The sequence below is a fragment of the Scomber scombrus genome, chromosome 13 (genome assembly GCF_963691925.1).
Source record: "Scomber scombrus chromosome 13, fScoSco1.1, whole genome shotgun sequence".
Lineage (NCBI taxonomy): Eukaryota > Metazoa > Chordata > Actinopteri > Scombriformes > Scombridae > Scomber > Scomber scombrus.
In genome coordinates this window covers 14,069,424-14,089,389 of record NC_084982.1, presented here as the reverse complement: position 1 = coordinate 14,089,389, position 19,966 = coordinate 14,069,424, and the positions used below count along the sequence as shown (strand labels likewise).

At 39.3% G+C, this 19,966-nt stretch overlaps 2 protein-coding genes and 1 long non-coding RNA gene across 8 annotated transcripts; 1 reads left to right on the top strand and 2 right to left on the bottom strand.

Annotated features, from left to right (window-relative positions):
* Nucleotides 1–2,619: 2,619 nt before the first annotated feature.
* On the top strand, nt 2,620–9,459 carry glb1l (galactosidase, beta 1-like). Its single transcript, XM_062431761.1, has 16 exons — nt 2,620–2,740; nt 3,552–3,721; nt 3,817–3,967; nt 4,539–4,599; nt 4,680–4,774; nt 4,864–5,044; nt 5,137–5,195; nt 5,289–5,410; nt 5,916–5,956; nt 6,061–6,179; nt 6,271–6,345; nt 6,444–6,533; nt 6,659–6,772; nt 6,957–7,088; nt 8,930–9,142; nt 9,245–9,459. The coding sequence occupies exons 1-16, from the start codon at nt 2,636–2,638 to the stop codon at nt 9,446–9,448; spliced, it is 1,932 nt and encodes a 643-aa protein (XP_062287745.1). The 5' UTR covers nt 2,620–2,635; the 3' UTR covers nt 9,449–9,459.
* A 628-nt stretch (nt 9,460–10,087) lies between these two features.
* Nucleotides 10,088–15,848, bottom strand: ankzf1 (ankyrin repeat and zinc finger peptidyl tRNA hydrolase 1). Of its 6 annotated transcripts, none has more exons than XM_062431758.1 (16): nt 15,801–15,848; nt 15,302–15,442; nt 14,477–14,616; nt 13,954–14,056; nt 13,645–13,850; nt 13,439–13,548; nt 13,145–13,298; nt 12,096–12,318; nt 11,902–12,000; nt 11,611–11,778; nt 11,358–11,489; nt 10,995–11,268; nt 10,799–10,910; nt 10,526–10,693; nt 10,373–10,443; nt 10,088–10,223 (listed from the first exon to the last, which is right to left on the bottom strand). In XM_062431758.1, exons 2-16 carry the CDS (start codon nt 15,411–15,413, stop codon nt 10,097–10,099), a joined length of 2,199 nt encoding a protein of 732 aa, XP_062287742.1. In that variant the 5' UTR covers nt 15,414–15,442; nt 15,801–15,848; the 3' UTR covers nt 10,088–10,096. The 6 variants fall into 6 exon arrangements, with proteins under 6 accessions (XP_062287742.1, XP_062287743.1, XP_062287739.1 ...); XM_062431759.1 differs by having other exon boundaries at nt 14,477–14,595; XM_062431755.1 differs by having other exon boundaries at nt 10,526–10,910.
* A 1,488-nt stretch (nt 15,849–17,336) lies between these two features.
* On the bottom strand, nt 17,337–19,701 carry LOC133992562 (uncharacterized). Its single transcript, XR_009927039.1, has 3 exons — nt 19,634–19,701; nt 17,535–17,656; nt 17,337–17,451 (listed from the first exon to the last, which is right to left on the bottom strand). It is a non-coding gene; the product is annotated as an uncharacterized LOC133992562 (long non-coding RNA).
* Between the last annotated feature and the right edge of the window lie 265 nt (nt 19,702–19,966).

Genomic DNA, 19,966 nt, shown 5'->3' with positions numbered 1-19,966 from the left:
TTAACATCAGCTATACCAAGTAAGCTGAACTGTATTTCCAGGCGATGAGTTTGTAAAGGGGGTAGGGGTGTCTGAATACACCTGCTTCCACCAGAGACAACAAAGAGGGCTTATTCTGGGGGAGGTGGGGATAGTCCAGTCTAATTAAAGACTCTGAGAGAGGACTTTACTAAAGACCGACGCCCGACCCCAGGCCAAGTGCTTTCCTCACATCACAAATAGGGACAGGCCTGTTCAATTACTGCAGGCAGGTCTGGTCTGTACTTTTGTATATTAATTAAAAGGGTGACTACAGAGGTGTGCAGTGCAGTTAGTGCAACCTGATCTCAACTGACAGTGTCTGTGACTGCAGTAATGTGTTTGCATTAGTCTCAGTCACTTCCTTTAGACTCCCACTCTTGTTATAGTCAGTAAGTCCCTCAGTAAGTGGTTCTGTCCTTAGTGCATTAGTCACTGGGTTTTTCTTGTGGTTTGAACATCCATTTTCTACAAGCTAAGGGGCTCCAAAGCTACCATACTGACAAGCTCTCCTCAGGCACTATCACACTCATAACCAAATTACAAGCCAATGTATGTCCTTCTTCCTCTCATTCCCAGGACAATTGACTGTGTTTGATGGTGGGCTAATGAGCCACAGAGCCAAAGCATTTGTTCTATCTGCAGTTCAGATCAGTTGCCATTAGCAATTGTTAGGCCCCCCCACCCCTCAATCCCCTTTCAATCTTCTTAAAATGGAGACTGAGGAATAAAGAGCTAGAGCAGGAAATGAAATTACTGTATAGACAATCATTAGTGCTGAGGATGTGGGACTAATAAAAACGTAAAATCGTCTCTCAAAGTGTGTGCGACCGGCAAGCACATTCACACATTATTAATCGAAATTACCAGGACTTACTGCTTTATGTTTACATGACACAGAGATGCTGCTTTTTTCTGTTACCATTACCCACTACAGCATCAGCCACTTCACTTCCACTTAAGATCTCCATGTAACCGTAAGGATGTTGGGGTCTGCAGTAAATGTGTCCAAGATGTACGTTTGACCTTCCTTGAGTATGTCAACACACTTGGAAGCAAATGACTCACGTACCGAAACAAGACAGGAAAAATCTGTTAGGCTGGGAAAGTGCAATTTAACAGACACAAAGCAGGCTGCTTTTATAGTAAAATCAGTGAAAATATTAGTAAAGAAAAAAAAACTTGGTTCAGCAGTTCAGCGCATTGTTCTGAACATTAGGATGTAAATTAACTTTTTTTCAAAAATATAACACTATCACATTTAGAATAATATAAGCTTCCTTTTGGCATAAAGATAATGTTTTTGATAGATCCTTGATCTGACTTGTGGTTTTAAACTTATATTTTCTTATGAAACAATGACATTATCCCATTTCATATAGGGCTATACCAGCATTCTCATTGTGGTATTGAAGCGCCATCTACTGTCCTTAAAAGAATATACAGTTATTGAAAACATTTAATTTTCAGTAGAAGACAAATTTATTTATCATAATTACACTAACTAGTTATCATTTCATCAACAAAATGAAGCACGTCACTGGTGGCTGGCAATTTTCCAGAGTAAAAACTAAAAGCCGGGATCTGATTTTTTGAAAAAATACTCACAGATCCTTGAATAAACAATCACGTTTTATGATATGATTAGAGGTTGACATGTAAGTGTCAATTACACACCATGAAAAGATGCATAGACACAGAGCATGGTCCTGCTGCTATAATAAAGCAATAAAGCAAACTATTCCTGAACTGGCTGCTTTGTTACCTTACAGTGACAAACACAATGGTAATTGTTCTCAGCCTACGTAATGTACAGTTACACATGTTGTGACAGCATTATATCATATGGTAGCCTTCTGGGTTGTTGTTTTTCTTAGCCTGTGTCGTTGATTTTTTAAAAACTATTTATTTAGACTTGCTCTCTGTGGTGACACTCAGACTTTATCTTACACGTATTACATATTTTTTATATTTAATTATCTTGTATTATGTATATATATATATATATATATATATATATATATATATATATTTTTTTTTTTTTTTTTTTTTTTTAACTTATTTATTTTCTTTTTCTTGTAAACATTAACAGTTAAGGCATCTACTAGTCAAACTGTAAACTGACATTTGATGTGATGTGATTTTTTATTTTCTGTCTATAAAAACATGAGACAAAATAAAAATAGAAGAAAAAGAAAGCACTGTATGCATAGCCAATACTGATGTATATCTACTACAAACATAACATATCTTACCCATAATGCACAAATAATTATACAATGTTTTAGTTAAATTAACGTTAATGTTTTTAATGAACATTTAACGTTTAACTCTGACTATAGTCATTATTTTGTTGGACTGAATATTTTTGCAGCTCTTTATTCTTGATTCACTTTGAACAACAGACCTCATGCTTGTTATAATTAATCACGTGAACACAATAGAAACAATAGAGGGCTCAGGTGAACTAACCGGCTTTAAGGCCCTGCGGATGACCGACGTGGCTCACATGACGGAGCAGCACGTCCATGATGATGTTGCGGCTCCACTAAAACACGCTGAAAGCTTCATAACTTTACATTTAAAGTTTCAACAGCGTGAACCAAACTAGTGATGGATGCGTTTTAGTTTCAGACGTCGCAGGCAGGCAGCGGAAATGGCTGCGAGTGTTTTCCTCTTCGTCGCAGTGAGCCTCGCCTGTTTATCTGTCAGTGGGAACTTGGTAAGAAAGAAACTAAAAGTGGACTAGTCTATCACATGATAATCCATAAAAAGATGTTTCCTGGAACAAATTTGTTTCCCTGAACAAATTTGAAAATAATGACAATTTGAATTGACATTGTTTTGTATAATTTGGACATTTTGCTTGAACGCAGAGGTAATAAAGTCTACTGTTTACAAAACAAACAGCTGCAACGATTAATCAATTAGTAGATTGACAGAAAATTAATTGTGTTCATTTTTAAGCGAATGCAAAAAAATAAAAAAATAAAATAAAATAAAAATACTGGGTTCAGCTTCTCAAATGGGATATTAAACATAATATCGTAAGGTTTTCAACTAGGCCTAGTCGACTGACAGAAAGTTAGGCTGATTTCCAACTATTTTAATAGACGATTAATCGTTTAGAGTACAAAGATTTTCACCATTTTGTGACATTTTATCATTAGTTGCACATGGTTGACAAAAATAAGACCATTGAAGGTTTCACCTTTGACTCTTGGAAATTGTAACAGCCATTTTCACTATTTTCTGAGATTTATGGACCACATGATTTAATCTGTTAATCAAGAAAATAATCTGCAGATTAATAGATAATGTAAATAAACCATTGTTGCAATATTTTAATAATATATATTAACACCAGATATAAACTGATAAAAATGTATCTGCAGGGGAAATTATTATCATTTATTTTAAAGGTTAGATTTTATATTTGGTGCCGATACTAAACTGCATGTAATCTCACAGAGTTTTCACCAGTCTTAAAATATTCTTTGCCTCTCAGAGCAGTTACAATGCCTCTCTTGCAGGTGTCCGGAAATAAATCTTTCACCATAGACTATATAAACAACTGTTTCCTGAAAGATGGGAAGCCTTTTCAGTACATCTCAGGCAGCATCCACTACTCCCGAATCCCCCAGTACTACTGGAAGGATCGGCTTACAAAGATGTACATGACTGGACTCAATGCGATCCAAGTGTAAGCAAGTGTAATGAATCTCATACTTAAATACCCCTTTTGCGACTGGACGATCTTGTTTCTTTACTGACTACATTTCCTCATTCTTCACACAGATATGTGCCCTGGAACTTCCATGAAACAGTACAGGGGGTGCACAACTTCACAGGGGACCGAGATTTGGAGCATTTCTTGGATCTGGCCAATCAGACAGGCCTTCTTGTCATCCTGCGTCCAGGTCCTTACATCTGTGCAGAATGGGAAATGGTGAGAAATTGAACATAATAAGAAATTTAATTTAGAAATTTAGAAAATTGGACCTGCTGTATAGCACCCATAGACATACAAAAGATATTACAACAACATTAAAAGAATAACATTTGAAAAATAATGTATTCCCAGTGTTTCATACACTCTTGATGTGTATGCCTGGTTATGATTTTAAAAGATTCAATGCAAACAAAGACAAACACATAAAATATGTTCCAAATCTTTCAAACTGGAGGGTTTGCATTCAAAGTAAGCTGTAATATCATTTTAAAATTGTGTAATATTTAATGTCTACAACTTAAACATTCCAGACACAAGCAGCCATAACTTTGATTACATAACTTATGATTTACATGTTTATTATAAATCAGGATTTTAATAATAAATGTAAGAATAGGTAAACTGTCACAATGCCGCAATAGACAGCTTTTGATATTTGGTGTGAAGAAACATGTTGCTCAGAGGCAAAAACTGAAGGTTTGATGTGTAATACATAGCCCAACTTTAAAAAATATTGGGTTTTTTTTGTTGATATTATCTAAATAGAGACATTGTCCTTTATTCTCAGGGTGGATTGCCAGCATGGTTACTAATGAAACCAAACATTGTGCTGCGCTCAGCTGACACAGGTATAACATATAAATACATGTCTTTGATATATATTTTTTCGAATTTATGTTGTCACTGATCTGTTTTTTTTCTGTTCTAGAGTATATGCAGGCAGTCAGCAACTGGCTTGCTGTTCTCCTCCCCAAAATAAAGCCATGGCTCTATATAAATGGGGGTAACATCATTAGTGTCCAGGTAAAGCACTAAGCGTGTAGCTGTGAGTTGTTTTTTTTAATAGTTGAAACATTAATATGGTGTTAATTAATCATCTTTCTAAACTACAGGTTGAAAATGAATATGGGAGTTACCATATGTGTGACTACAACTACATGCGTCAGCTGCGGTCTCTGTTTCGCTACTTTCTGGGTGAGGACACAATCCTGTTCACCACTGATGGAAACACAGACAAAGAAATGACCTGCGGTAGTCTACAAGGAATATACGCCACAATAGACTTTGGCACAGGTTGGTATTATGTGAAAGAGATAGCAGGAACTTCCCAGTCTGAAGTTATTATAGAAAAGGTTACAATTTCTACTATTTATTTTCTTATTCAGAAAACAACATAAGTGATGCCTTCGCCCGGCAAAGACGTTTTGAACCTCGAGGCCCCTTGGTATGTTACACGATTTAAAAAAAATTAATTATTGACATCCTTTGTAGAATAATCCAAATTTTCTGTGGAAACATGTTTTAAATTATGTTACAGGTGAATTCAGAGTTCTACACTGGCTGGTTGGACCACTGGGGAGATCAGCATGCTGTGGTTGATGCTCAGAAGGTCAGCAGAATGCTAGGAGAAATGCTAACCATGGGGGCCAGCGTCAACATGTATGTCTCCCCAAACCTTCAGTACTCCCAAACTTTCTTCCTCTCTGTACAAATGGTTAAAGGTTGCCTTTTTTCTGTATTTTTAGTGTCAATAAATCCCAAGAAAAGACCAAAAGCAACAATGTGTTGTTTTTAGGTACTGCTTTCTGACTTTTTGACTTTACCTTGTCTGTGGCATTTTAGGCATACATCTAAAAACAGATCACATACAAAGTTTCATTCTGTTTTTATTAGTTTTTGGACAACAATGGAGGTATATGGCACAGGGGAATCCAATACATCAGGCTTTGACTACACAGTCAATACTTGCTAGTCAGATCAATTTGTTGGTTTTGGTCTTTTCATTGGATTTGTTAACAATAAGAATAATGCAGAATATCATCCTTGTCCTTTTAGATGCATCACTCATCAACTTAAGCTAAAAATGCTCCCAAAGGTCAATCTGTCTGTTTGATAAGCAGTAGATTTCCATCATGTCATGCAGTCTACCCTTCTTTCTTCCCAGGTACATGTTTGAAGGAGGTACTAACTTTGGCTACTGGAATGGTAAAGTCATGTCTTTTCACTGTTCCCATAAGTATCTATGTGATGACGTTGGAGATAAAAGCTCAGTCGTCTCTTCTAACTCCCTACTGTGTTCTGTCCCAAAGGTGCTGATCATGACAACAGGTTCCGCTCAGTAGTGACTAGTTATGATTACGACGCACCGCTGACTGAAGCAGGAGACCCCACAGAGAAGCTATTGGCCATCAGAGATGTCATTAAGCAGGTACCACTGATTGAACTGCCACCCAGCAAGGTTGATGTCTTGATTAAACTCGTATATATTATATGATTAATGCATCACTGTTTCTCTACAGTATAGAGAGGTTCCCTCTGGACCCATGCCGCCAGCAACTCCTAAGTTTGCCTATGGCTTTGTGACTCTGAGAAAGGTAATTTGGTGATGACAAGATGAATTACTTTAAACGTTTCAGAGCAAAACATACAATGGTTGCAGTGATTTACGTTAATAATGTAAACGTTGTTTCAGATAGGTAACTTTAGCAGTCTGCTGAAGACCCTCTCACCCATGGGGCCAATCCAATCCCAGTACCCTCTGACGTTTGAACAGGTGAAACAGGTACAGTGTCAGTCTGAAGGCAACAACAGGGGAGGGACAGGGGATGTAGTGACTGTAAACCTCTTGAAACATGGAGAACTTCTAGACTGTTGTGTCTGCAGCCTGTCATGTCTATTGTGTTACAGTACTATGGATACATGCTGTATCGCACCACGCTGCCCAGGGACCTCTCAGGGCCCACACCACTTATCTGTCCACTGAATGGGGTTCATGACCGTGCATATGTGTCCGTCAATGGGGTAAGCCTTCACAATGAACTTTTGTTGTCCTGCCAATCAGATTTCCAGGTCAGGGGAAAATATCACAGATTAAGACCAAGCAAGCTTGTTCATTAAAAAAAAAAAGCCTGATTGTGAAGTTAAAATATTTATATGGTTATTCTGTACAGTATGTTCATACTCATGACCAAGAGTGTGTGAACAGGTTTACCGGGGTTTGCTGGTGAGAGACACTACGCTGGTGATGAACATCACTGGACAGCAGGGGGACACTCTGGACGTCCTCGTTGAGAACATGGGCAGGGTTAACTTTGGCAGCAAGATCAATGACTACAAGGCAAGGGGAAAAAAGTCCAATCCCATACATAATACATTACAGCAGACACATACAGCTGCTTCTTAAACCCCTCGTGTTTTAATAATAATAATAATAATAATAATAATAATACATTTTATTTTTAAGGCGCCTTTCAGGGCACTCAAGGTCGCCTTACAATACAGATAAAAAACAATTAAAAGAGCCAAAAGGGACACATGTAAGTGCAATAAAAACAAAAAACAAAAAAAACAAATACAATCAGAAAACTGCAGGATGGATGACAAATTAAAGTGAGTATGAAAGTTTGAAAAGGTGGGTTTTTAGACGGGATTTGAAAATGGATAGAGAGGTGATGTTCCTGATGTCGGGGGGAAGGGAGTTCCAGAGGCGGGGGGCAGAGCGGCTGAAGGCTCTGGACCCCATGGTGGACAGACGGGCAGAGGGAACAGCGAGGCTGATGGAGGAGGCTGATCTGAGTGCCCGGGAGGGAGTGTTGATGTGGAGGAGGTCAGAGAGGTATGGGGGGGCGAGGTTGTGGATGGCCTTGAAAGTGTGAAGCAGGATTTTGAAGTCTATGCGAAATTTGACAGGAAGCCAGTGAAGTTGTTGAAGAACAGGAGTGATATGATTGATGGATGGAGTTCTGGAGACAATACGAGCAGCTGAGTTCTGGACCAGTTGGAGCTTACGGAGGGACTTGTGGGGGAGACCGAAGAGGAGGGAGTTGCAATAGTCTAGGCGGGATGTAACTAGAGTGTGGACCAGGATGGCAGCGCTGTTGGAAGTGAGGGACGGACGGAGGCGGTTGATATTGCGAAGATGGAAGTAGGCTGACTGGGTAACCTTATTAATGTGAGTCTGGAATGACAAAGAGCTGTCAAGGACGACACCCAGGCTCTTAACCTGAGTGGAGGGGGAAACAGAGGAGTTGTCAATGGGGATGGTGAAACTGGGAGTGTTAGTGAGAGAGGATTTTGAACCAACTAGCAGGACCTCAGTTTTATCGCTGTTGAGTTTGAGAAAGTTTGAAGAGAACCAGGATTTGATTTCCTGTAAACAGACACAGAGGGAGGGGGACGGGAAGGTGGAGGTGGGTTTAGAGGAGAGGTAGAGCTGGGTGTCGTCCGCGTAACAATGGAAATGGATGTTATATTTTCGGAAAATATGACCAAGAGGAAGGAGATAGATGATAAATAGGATGGGACCGAGGACAGAGCCTTGAGGAACACCAGAGGAGAGGGGAGAAGGTTGGGATGTGAATGTCTTCAGCTGGATGAACTGAGTGCGGCCAGAGAGGTAGGAAATGAACCAGTCCAGAGGTGTGTCAGATAGTCCAATTTTGCTGACATTGTTTTTACTTCCTTGTTTTAGGTCTCACAGACCTCAATGTGGTATGTGTAAAAAATAGCCAGATTGTTTTCCTTATCTTATTTTTTATCTTATTATCTTTTGGCAGTATTAAACCAAATACGTAAATATTTAAATCAACATATAATAGTAAAATATTATATGTATTTACATATATATTTAAGATGTATTCCTTTGTTAAAACTCATCAGACACAGATGCCATGTGTGTAACTATTTTTTAATCTCAATATATTTACTTATGTCAGGTATATTTGCATTATCATTAGGGCTGTCAAAGATGGCCCAGTGTCTCAAAGATCCCAAACAGACTCATATAGGTTGATACAGCCATATTTAGATTGGCACATGTAACAGGGACAGCTGCGGTTAGAATTTATAGCAAATACACACATCTTATATCTTTTTAAATGAATATGAACAATTAACTATCTGCTAAGTTAAACCTACTTACACACAAATGCTATCTGATAAACTATATGTGTGCTCCAGGGCCTCTTGAGCAACCTGATCCTGGGTAAAGACATACTGACTGACTGGAAGATCTACCCTTTGGACATTGATGGAGCCATCGCTGGTGGATGGCCTCAGTCCTCCACTGCTCGGGGGAAGGAACCTTCAGTCGGACCAACCTTTTACACAGGAACATTAGAGCCCAATGGCCTGGCACGGGACACCTTTCTCAAGCTCCCTGAATGGACTAAGGTAAAGCTAGAAATGTTGTGGGTTTACCTAAGAATCCCAAAACATGCAAGGTTGTTTTGAACAGTCTTTTGATGTTTTCATGGTTCCTTTCTTTCCCATCAGGGTCAGGTTTGGATTAATGGAATGAACTTGGGACGATACTGGCCATCCAGGGGCCCTCAGCAGACCCTTTACGTCCCTGGACCCCTGCTCAGCACCACCATGCCCAACAACATTACAGTGCTGGAGCTGGAGGGGGCACCAGCACACTTAAGGGTTCTTTTTATGGACTGGCCTCAGCTCAGTATCACTGCTAAAAAGCCTTAACAGAGTTTTCTAACTCTGTTTCTGTCTGTTGAGTGCACCTTTTTCTCAGCACTCAGAATCATACCTCATCACATCACAAAACATTTTTCACAAGAAATCAGTACACAGTGTGAAGCAAATTAGAACAATTTGCCTTAAATGTGATGGAATTCAGGAACAAAGCTTTGTTGCACACTATTTATCTTGCACCATTACTCTTAATCACTTGAGCTGACATTGTTACATAAAATATGTAGGCAATTGTTTATCAGTTCTGAATTAACATCGACAGCTTTAGCCTTAGACACAACAGCCTCAAATCAAACTGACAATAATGACCTTGTCTTAAAATTTGAAAATGCCCTGAGGCCTGCGGAAAGAAATGCATTAGTAAATTATGTTAAGTATTCCAGTTATTTTTTTATTGCATTTGCTTTTTTACTTGACATTTGATAATTACAGATTCTGTGAATAAATTACACATTTGACTGTTTTGATACAGTATATGTATCCACTGTGTTTGAATTAATATATCTCAGATCATCTGCCATAGACAAATCTGTAATGTATGTTCAGAGTGGAAAATGACATGAGCATGTTGGCAAATCACAGCTATATTAGCGTCATATTGGAAGTAGTTTCTGCCTAGTAAAATTTTCCATGTGGGTGTTAGGTCTTGCCTGGATGAGTATTGGATTTTCTATGTGCTTGGACACATTTGGGGGTGCAGAACGAATAATCTAGGTACTGAAATGGGACCTTCCCAAGCAGAGATTCCCCACATAGCCAGCATCTCCTGGTGACAAACAAAAACCAACACAGAAAAAACGCACAACAAATGTCAGTACACATTGTTGCATAACCAATCATTTACAAAATGGACTGCTTATGATTATGATCATTTAATTACATTATGATCTGGTTCTATGACAATATGGAACATACTTGACGTTAGAGAGGCTGACTCCTGCTGTAGCGATCTGTTCTGCTAACCTCCTCTCTGCCGCCAAAGCTCTCTGTAATCAAAAAGCAAACCGTGAGCATTTTAAAATGAAAACAATCACTTGAATATAATTGATCAAATGCACATTAACTCACCTTTTCACGATCTGTGAGAGATGCAAACCTCTTCTTTTCCTCCACCTCCAACTCGTGTTTTCTCTTCTCCTCCTTCTGCTCTTTTTCTCGCTGTTTTTTTACTGCCTTCTGAGCCTTTTTCTTCTCCGTCTTTTTGGATTCAATCTCTGCCGTTAGTGGTCCTGGAACCTTGAGTTGTACATGTGTGCAAGTGTGGAAATGATCAACTTGTATTATAAATAGTATCTTTAACATGATACATATCAAAATTTCGATTGTAAGCCTCTTACTTACCTGTGCCTTATTGTAGTCATATCTGTCTGGATTCTCGCCCATGTATTTACGAAAAACGTTCCTAGTGTCTTTGTCAGGGCCAACAATATATGGGGTCTGCCCTTTGTTATCCCTGTGAAGGAAAATTACAGAAATAATGCAGCTTATTACATAGAAATTTTACTTTTCGACATTTGACTTCATTATTTTTTCATACCTGAGGGCTGGGTCTGCTCCTGCATTCAGGAGCAACCTGACTACTGCCTTTTGTGCAGCTGCTGAAGCAACATGCAGCAAAGTGAACCCTGATGAGTCTATGGGCTTATTAAGGAGAGTAAGAGGATTAGGGGCATCAGAAGTGTTGCTTTCTGGCTGCTCTTGAGTCTCTCCAGATAGATGGAGGAGGCTACACAGAGTGTCCACATCTCCAACCTTGCAGGCTGTAAAGAGTGCATCGCTTACACTGTACTCCCACGAATCATTCACAGTTTCTAAAGAGGAGGAAGAAAGTAGAATTGTGACAAGCTGCAACATTGAGAAGTGTAATGTAATGAATACAGAGAAAAGAGTGCTAACTCACCTTCCATTTGTTTCTTACTCTGTGTTTTCCTCTGCCTCTTGTTCTTTGACTGCGTCTCCTGAGGCGTACTGTCTGCTGGTGTAGCTTCTGGCACTTCCTCGTCTTGTTTGTCTGCTTCTATGTCACTCACATCTGTCACATATGAATATGAAATTTTGTAAACTTTGCATACATTTTGTGTGAAGCAATTCTTGGATTACCATAATGTACAAATTAAAACCATTTATATGATGTCAGACCAGATTAGACCCACCTTGATCATCCTTTTTGGGCTCCTCCTTCTTTCTTCTCCTCCTCCTTCTGTGTCTGGAGGGTTGGATTTCAAACTCCCTGAGGTCAAGAGTTCCTAATTTCATCTCCACCATCTCAAGCTGGATCTCACCTTCCTCCTCCAAATCTGAGCAATCATGGTGATCTTCTGCTATTACAAAAAAAAAAAAAGGTGTGCTGTTGTACCACATTTCACAGTAATAAACTTTGTTACTGAAACAGAAATGTCCACAGAAGGGGTAAAACAGGTGTAAATCCACTGTCTTGAACTCACCTGTCTCTTGATCAGTGTTTATTTGTGCTGTAGGCTTTACAGTTTTTTTCCACACCTTTTTAGATGTACTGCAGACTGCAGACATGTCTGTGTCTTTCCCTGCATCAACACATTTTGACGACAGTATTGATTATACCCTGGTTGAGCAACAATGAGCAGGCATGTTATTATTCCAAGTACATAATTCAGCTCACCATAAATCTGAACAGTGGAAAGCACCTCATGTACCCGTCGTACCTCTCGGAAGGTCGCCCTGCGTGTGGCAAAGGGAATTGTACGGATTGTGGGGTCTTTTTTGTCCAGTGGAGCCCCACGACCACCAAAAAAGATGGTTTTATTGTAGCTTGGGGCTCGTACAAATATCACAGAGGCCTTTTTCAAGTGTTCGGCCCAACTTAACAGAAGATCCTGAATTTCCTGCAAAAGATTACAGAAGTGTTGGCACATGAAGACACTTCCCATGAAAAACTTGCTTCACCAAATGAACGAGGTGCATAAAGTGGAAAAAAATGTAGGAAATTCACATCAAGCCCAAATAAATGAAATTACATTCGTGTTACTTTTGTAACATGAATGTATTAATCCAGAAGACTATTTAATCAAAGTTTGTAACAGTTAAACATACATTTTTGGAAGTCTTCTGACTGTGTGTTTTTTTGGAATAAGCAACTGTACCCAACATAACACAGATATCCCAGCTATTTTTTATAAAAGAGCAGCATTTATGCTGCTTGGTTGCAGCAGCATACTGACATTAATACTTTTTTAGTAACTTGGCATCAGCTGCAGATCAGCTGCTGTCCCCTTGGTCCAGCTCTACCTTTGTTATTATCATCATATTTCTATTATTTGTATTGTTGTTATGGTTATTATTCCTGTTGTTGCTGGGCTTCTCTGTGTCTCTCCCTCCTCTCTCCCCCTTCGTCTTTCTCTCTCAACCCAACCAGTCAAGGCAGATGGTGGTCTAGACCAGTTTTATGTGATAACTTCTGTTGTGATCTAGTGCATTATAAATAAAAATGTACTTGACAAAAGTAAATAAGCCACTCTTGAAGGAGGATGGATGCTCTATTAACCGAATGCAATTCAGCAGAACACCTTCATCATGATTAAGTGGATCCTGAACCTCAGGATAAGGATAGCTTAATATGTTGAATGAAATCCTCCTCTGTGAATGAAATAGAAAGGTTTCATTGCTGTGACTCTTAAGGTAAAATGACTATGCTGTTAAATGGACTATAACCTTGACTAGTGCTGCCTCATTGTGACGTCTCAGAGCAGCTCCTGCAGATTTTGGTGCGTGACTGCGGTTTTGAGAATCCCGGAGTCCTTGAGCAGTCCCTCGCTTTGCACGTACAGTGTAACGGTGAAAAGTCTTGTGCTGAAGGACTTCTTTTCTGTAACATAAATATACTGTGTTGAGAAGATTGTTACACACTAATGAGCTGACTGTCCTACTGCACTCAATTATCAGCCATAATGTGTAACAGACATTGAAGGTGCTAAAATCAAACAAGCAAAATAATAATTATCTTACCCTTGAAAAACAGCACCAGCAAAGTGGCCACCACCTGTCATGAGAATGATCCATGAAGTCTCCTTATTTATGGCCTTTAGGGAGGATCCCACATCCAGCTGTCCATCAGACTGAAATATTGCAGGAACACAACATGAAACATCCAACAATATGTAAAGATATGGATGTTACATAGCCGTATATGCAGTGTACCTGTCGAGCCTCACCTTTCCCTGGAGAATACAGCGGTAGACTGATAAATACTGTCCTGCTGAGTTCTGGAAAAACACCTTGCTGGAGGGCCGGCCACTGATTAAACTGGTTTCAACTGAGCTCTCATTATCTGTGCCGGTGACGTTACTGCTTGTTCCCCCATCATCACTATCTGACTCCTCTGAGTCGGACTCTGAACCTGAGATACTTGACATATCTCCTGTAAAGGGATGACTGAAAATCAGTTAACTGTTAACGTCAACAGTCCCACAAACCCCACTTTTCATCTCCATGCTAGATTTGCAGGACTGTGGTTTTCTCACCAGCTCCGGTTTTCTTCTCAAACTCCTCCGCTGTGACCGGTGGCGTTCCAGCCATCCTTTGTCTCAAGTTGAAGCGATGCCAGTCGAGCTTGTAGTGCTCCATCTGAAATTGTAACAACCCAGGCATGTGTAATACAGTCTTCACTACATAAATGGTAAATGGTAAATGGCCTGTACTTATATAGCGCCTTTCTAGTCTTTTCGACCACTCAAAGCGCTTTACAATACATTTCATTCACCCCATTCACACACATTCATACACTGATGGCAGGAGCTACCACGCAGGGCCAACCTGCACATCAGGGGAAGCTAATCATTCATACACATTCATACACCGTTGGCACAGCAACGGGAGCAATTTGGGGTTAAGTGTCTTGCCCAAGGACACATCAACATGTGGACTGGAGGAGCCGGGAATCGAACCGCCAATCTTCCAATTGGTGGACGACCGCTCTACCTCCTGAGCCACAGCCGCCATAAATGGAGCTTTAGGTGATCTGAAAAGAGGAGTGTTTGAGTTTACCTGTTCCTCACGGTTAGTGAAGGAGCATCTGCAAGATGAGCAGACCATCTTGTCCGATACCTCTTTAACCAGGCTGCGCTCCTGCTGTCTGTCATCCTCAGGGTATTTGTCTTCCAACCCTGTGTTGAAGGCAGTCACAGCTATTAAAGGATGGGTTCACAGTATTTCAAGATTGTCCTGAAACAACAGCATTATTTATACAGCTCTTTTCATCACAAAGTTACAAAGTACTTCACATCATTAAAACATTTAGTAAGTACTAAGACATGTTGAAATATAATAGTGTGGTATAGTGTGGAAGTGACTTAAAATATTATCACTGATTCTGCAAGCTAATATGAAGCTTCAGCTATTTGAATTAGTCAAATCAAGTTGATATCGTTCAAAGTTATTTAGACATATTCCTTCCACTGTAGCTCAACATGAAAACAAGACAGAATTGTTTTACTAAAAAGCAGATACCCACTTTACTTGACTAACTTAGACCACTCACCTCAGACAAAGCCACTCAATAATTGAGCCAAGATAGCCTAATATTGCTGTTTGATACACTTCAGCCTACACCAAATGAGGAATGTATTTGTTTCTGATTCGGGGAAAGTGGGAAAAACAGTAAAATTCCCTACTGTACATCTGAACTATCTCTTTAACCAAATCACACACATTAAGGCTATTCAATGGGATCTCCTTTTGATAACTAATGCATTATTTTTCCTCTTCCATTCGCTGAGCCTCCCTCCCACTATGAAAACCTCTGATTTACAGCAAAGAATCACCCTCAATATCAAAAACTGTGAACTTGTCTTAAATTAAAACATCACCTACCCTCAGTGTTTTCTCTGTGTTTCTGGACGGGGTTTACTTCTCTCAGTCCCATCAGAGACTCATCATTTGGGCAGAAGCCAAAGATGGAGCAGTGGTCTGCACAGGCCGTCATTGTTGGTGGTTTGTTTACCTCATTGTGACCTGTAGTGATTTAAAACCCAGAGAAACCTGCTTTAAGTTTTGTTTGCTGCAATCCAAAATAACACGTTTTATTCTAACTCATCCACAATAATTAAATACACGACAACTCCTCTTTCTGTCGGACATGACAACATCACTGTCATGACCTTACACACCTATTTGTACTGTTTTACTGTACCAAACAAACCATATGTTAGCTGATGTGTGAGTGTGACAGCAGTGCTCTTTGGACACGTGTTTAGTCACTTATAATAACCAGTCTTCATTTAGCGGCGGCTGCTGTTTACATCTTCTACCATATGTTTAGGTATATAAAGCAAGTTACAATGAACTAGCTTAAAATAGTTACTCTACATACCGTAAGAAAATGCCTCAAGAAGCAACGCTGACGATTTGTGGACCAGCACTTCCGTCCTCTTCGTATAGCTACGGAAGCCCAAGAGCGCCAATAAAAAAGGCGTTCACCGACCAAAGGTTACAACCCAGCCCTGTTAATTAGTGCCATGGATAGATTACAAGAGCTGTTATAATACGTGTGATTAGTATTTAGTTTAAGATGTTTTGCTGTACATTCAGTACATGTTAAACTGGTTCTTTGTGTAATTATTATTACACCTACAGAGGTTTATAGTACTGTGCAAAAGTTATATTCTCCCAAAGTAAAGTGAGGATGCTTTCGCAAATAATGCCATGTATAGTTTTTTATTTATCATTTAATTTAAAGATCATTAAACAGAGGAAACCTAAATGAAATCAATATTTGGTGTGAGCACAATTTACTTTTTAAAACAGCAACCGTTTGCAGAGTTTTACAGCACTGCACAGAGTTTTTCAAGTTACTTGGCAGGTCAGTTGTTCAAAGCATCTTAAATAACTTGTTTCCAGTTCAGTTCAGTTCAGTTCTTTGGATTCAGACTTCTCAGCTGCTTTTGACTCTTCATGTAATCCCAGACTGACTCAATGATGTTGACATCGGGGCTCTGTGGGTGTCATACCATCTGTTGAAGGACTCCTTTTTCTTCTTATTGCTGAAGATGGTTCTTTATGAGTCTGGTTGTATGTTTGGGGTTGTTTTCATGCTGCATAATACATTTGCATAATGAATACGAATCTAAATATCTAAAGTGCCTATGACTTTTGCACAGTACTGTTTTCCGGAGGGGGATAATGTATTTCACTAGATTGATAGAAAATCACCTGTGTGGGTTTATAAAATGGGCAGGCCCACCCATCTTTTAAAAAAAGATAAAGGTCTGAAATGTAAATGTCAGTAATAATGATAAAAACAATAATAATAATAATAATTATTATTATTATTATTATGTAAATACAGGCCTGTGATTCAAACCAGGTGAATAAACCATCCCATTGTTGTTTTTTTGAAGTGATATTCATATGCAAACAAATTTTCTGTGGTGAACCAAGGCAATGAGCTAAAGGAGCTGATGTGATGAGTCTTAGAAAATCAGCAGCATTAGATGTCAATGACCAACTTTCAGTGGACTGATTGGTGAATAATATGGAAAATATTGGTCAGTGCATATTTTAAGGTTGACAATGTGGCATTAACATTTACTATTTATTTCTAAGAAACATGATAAATGCCTTATTTTATTTTGGATACAAAAAGAAAAAAAAACTGAACTACTACACTTAGTGAGCAGGTGACTTTAGATCATCCATATGTGTGAATTAATCTGTGTATTTGTGTGCTACCTGTCCAAGGTGTGCCCAGTTTCTTGTACAGAAAACAGATGGATTGATGCATTACCACTACAGAAATGCTTCTCAGAATATATGTCAAGAGCTCGTCTGTTGGGATCAAGTAAAAAATATTCCAGAACAAGGTCAAATCAAACATTTTATTAGATGAAACAAAATATATACACAAATCAGTAAAATATTGAAAATAAGAAAAAATGTCCACAAAAACTTTAAATGACCGATTTACTTGGAATCGCTTTCATTTCTCTTTGACTTGATAGTGGATGCATGGATCAAAGCTTGTGCTGTTGGCAAAGAAAGTCAACATATTACAAACCATTTCAAATAGAAGTTTAACAGGATGTAGACACCCCCATACCTCCCTTACCAGCCATAGTGCGAGCCTTGGCCTCTGCCAGATGTTGTTTCACCTCCAGAATTTTAGCAGTGAGACTTTTTGCCTTGTTCGTGACACTCTCGTTTCTGTCTTGTAAATCGCTCCTTTGTTTTCTGAAAGATTATACATGTACATTGAGATTTTATGCATGCATCTCTTGTTCTTTCTCTATGCACAAAGCACAACACAATACCTTTCTGCAGAGGATTGACCAGTAAGCTGTTCAGAAAAGACCCTTTCCTCCTGAAGCAGTTGACCCAGTTGCTGCAACACAACAACAACGCCAATCGTCTCCATTATCAAATTCATCCTCCGCTCAGTTTCCCTGATGCTGCAACAGATAATAGGATGTCTGAGACTTTTAAAATCTGAACAGTATTCAACACAATACGGTTCTGCATTCTTTTTAATGTGCATATTTTTGGTTGTGTGTGCACAAGGTCTTGTTCAGCCAACCTTAAGGAGGGGCCAAAAACTGAACAGGTCTGTATACCAAGCGCAGCCAGGTTCAACATGTAAAATGAATAGAATTTGGGGTCACTTTCCTTGAGGGGAAAACACAGAACCTTTCATATATACACAATTAAGTGTCCAAATTGACTGGTGGCTACATCTTCACATTTCTGTGCTGCTGGTAAGTTGCTAAATTCCAGAGATTGAAGAGAGTCACGCCAGAGACTTATATACAAATCTCATATTCAAACTTAAAAACAGTAAGAACCTGAACATTTGTGCATAAGAATGCCTAAGATAGTTTTTACAACCTTCTTGAATTCTCTAACATGCAACTGAAAAATATCCAGACAGGTTAGGGTTTTTAAATGTTAGCTGTGCTTTTAAGATAAGATCGCTCCTGTTGTTACAGATGATCAGCTGCAACTTTACTTTTTAAAGCAACATATGTTTGATTTTATCATGCCACCAGAGGGAAGTAAGGTGGTTCCTCTTTCAGATGGTAGCAGCTAAATTGTGAAACAGGTTGATTAGCTTGCATTATTGGTTAAAAGATGCTACTAATAATTTGCCTAAATATTTCAATAGCAACTATTTTGTGGACTGAAAACACTTACAAAACTTATTCTGATTTATGAGTGATTTAGGGGTCCCAGAACTGGACAGGAACATGACAATGATTAAGCATATTTAGCAGTGTCCCTGCTAATGAAGAACATAATTTACTTGACAGAAATAAATAATGACTTTGCAGAATTAAAACAAAAAACAAACAAAGCCACTTCCTGTGAACATACTGCGCACGGTCCAAGGAGCATGCTAACTAGAGACTTCTGTCAGCTGAGACTGCTAACATCCGGCTCAGCCCTCAAGCTAACTTGAATGGAGATAAAGTGATTAAATCGTGCGGCTCTTCTAGTCTTACAAAATGTCAGACTGAATAGATCAGATTCTGATGGCGAAACAAGTCATTTCGCGAGAGTTGTGACACAAAAAAAATGCATCTGCTTCTTTATAGACGTCTCTTTCACAATACAAGTCTATGGGAAAACGTTCTTGGGCCCAATAGCATCACATAACTGGCTTCAAAGGCCACTGCTGTTTCTGGGGAATTTAACCATAATCACAGAGCAGTGTGGTCATATGGTAAAGAGGAGGAACGTGATTGGTCTTCATTCCAAGCACTAAGTTGTTGTTGTTCGTCTGATGAAACTTGTGGCAGACTAGACACACCAAGGGCGTATTGCTGCCCTCCACAGGTCATTTGTAGAACTCCACTGAGTGAGTTAAATCCCCATCTAAAGTCTATTGCAATGAAAAAAGTTTGTATTGTTTCACAATGTCCAGCAATGAGTGTTGATGTAGATGGATAATCTGTGACTCCAATTTCTGACAGCTCTGCTTTGCACGAGGCGTCTCTCTGCGATACATTTCATCAAAGTATGATTCAAAGTTTCTGCCTCTCCACAGATGCATTTTCCATTCAGGTACTTACCAACTAGTGCCAGCCCATGATTCAGTGCACAGAAACCCAGTCTCAGCTTAGTTATTACGACATTGTCTCTCCTGCCCGTTCTTATATTTGATGTGTGTTTCAGTGTTGGCTGTATTGAAAAATAAAACCTGCATTTGTTTACCTCCTCCTATTGTTTTCGCCATTACTTTGCTATTCCGTTTCAGATTAGCTCTTATACTCAACCGTTGCATACAGAACTTCCTGATCCAATTCCTTCCTGTTCCTCTTTTTGCTGTCTTATCAGCTTCTTCATTCCCCTGTACTCCTTTGTGAGCAGTGACCAAGAAAAACCCACCAGTGTTCCCCAAAACAGATACAACATTTCTACTATTAGATCAGGTCTGGTCCCACTTTTTCCACCCATCAGTGCCATTAGTACTGCAGTAGAATCTGAGCATATCTTTCCTGGTTTAACTTCCTCACCTTCCCCTCCAACATGCCCACAAGATTGCCA

Coding starts and splice junctions, on each gene's coding strand:
- glb1l (XM_062431761.1), top strand. CDS start 2,636: ATGCGTTTTAGTTTCAGACGTCGCAGGCAGGCAGCGGAAATGGCTGCG. Junction 4,600..4,679: donor GCTGCGCTCAGCTGACACAG/GTATAACATATA, acceptor TTTCTGTTCTAG/AGTATATGCAGGCAGTCAGC. Junction 6,773..6,956: donor CATATGTGTCCGTCAATGGG/GTAAGCCTTCAC, acceptor GTGTGTGAACAG/GTTTACCGGGGTTTGCTGGT.
- ankzf1 (XM_062431755.1), bottom strand. CDS start 15,413: ATGACGGCCTGTGCAGACCACTGCTCCATCTTTGGCTTCTGCCCAAAT. Junction 14,057..14,476: donor TCACTAACCGTGAGGAACAG/GTAAACTCAAAC, acceptor TTACAATTTCAG/ATGGAGCACTACAAGCTCGA. Junction 13,549..13,644: donor GCTGTATTCTCCAGGGAAAG/GTGAGGCTCGAC, acceptor GCAATATTTCAG/TCTGATGGACAGCTGGATGT.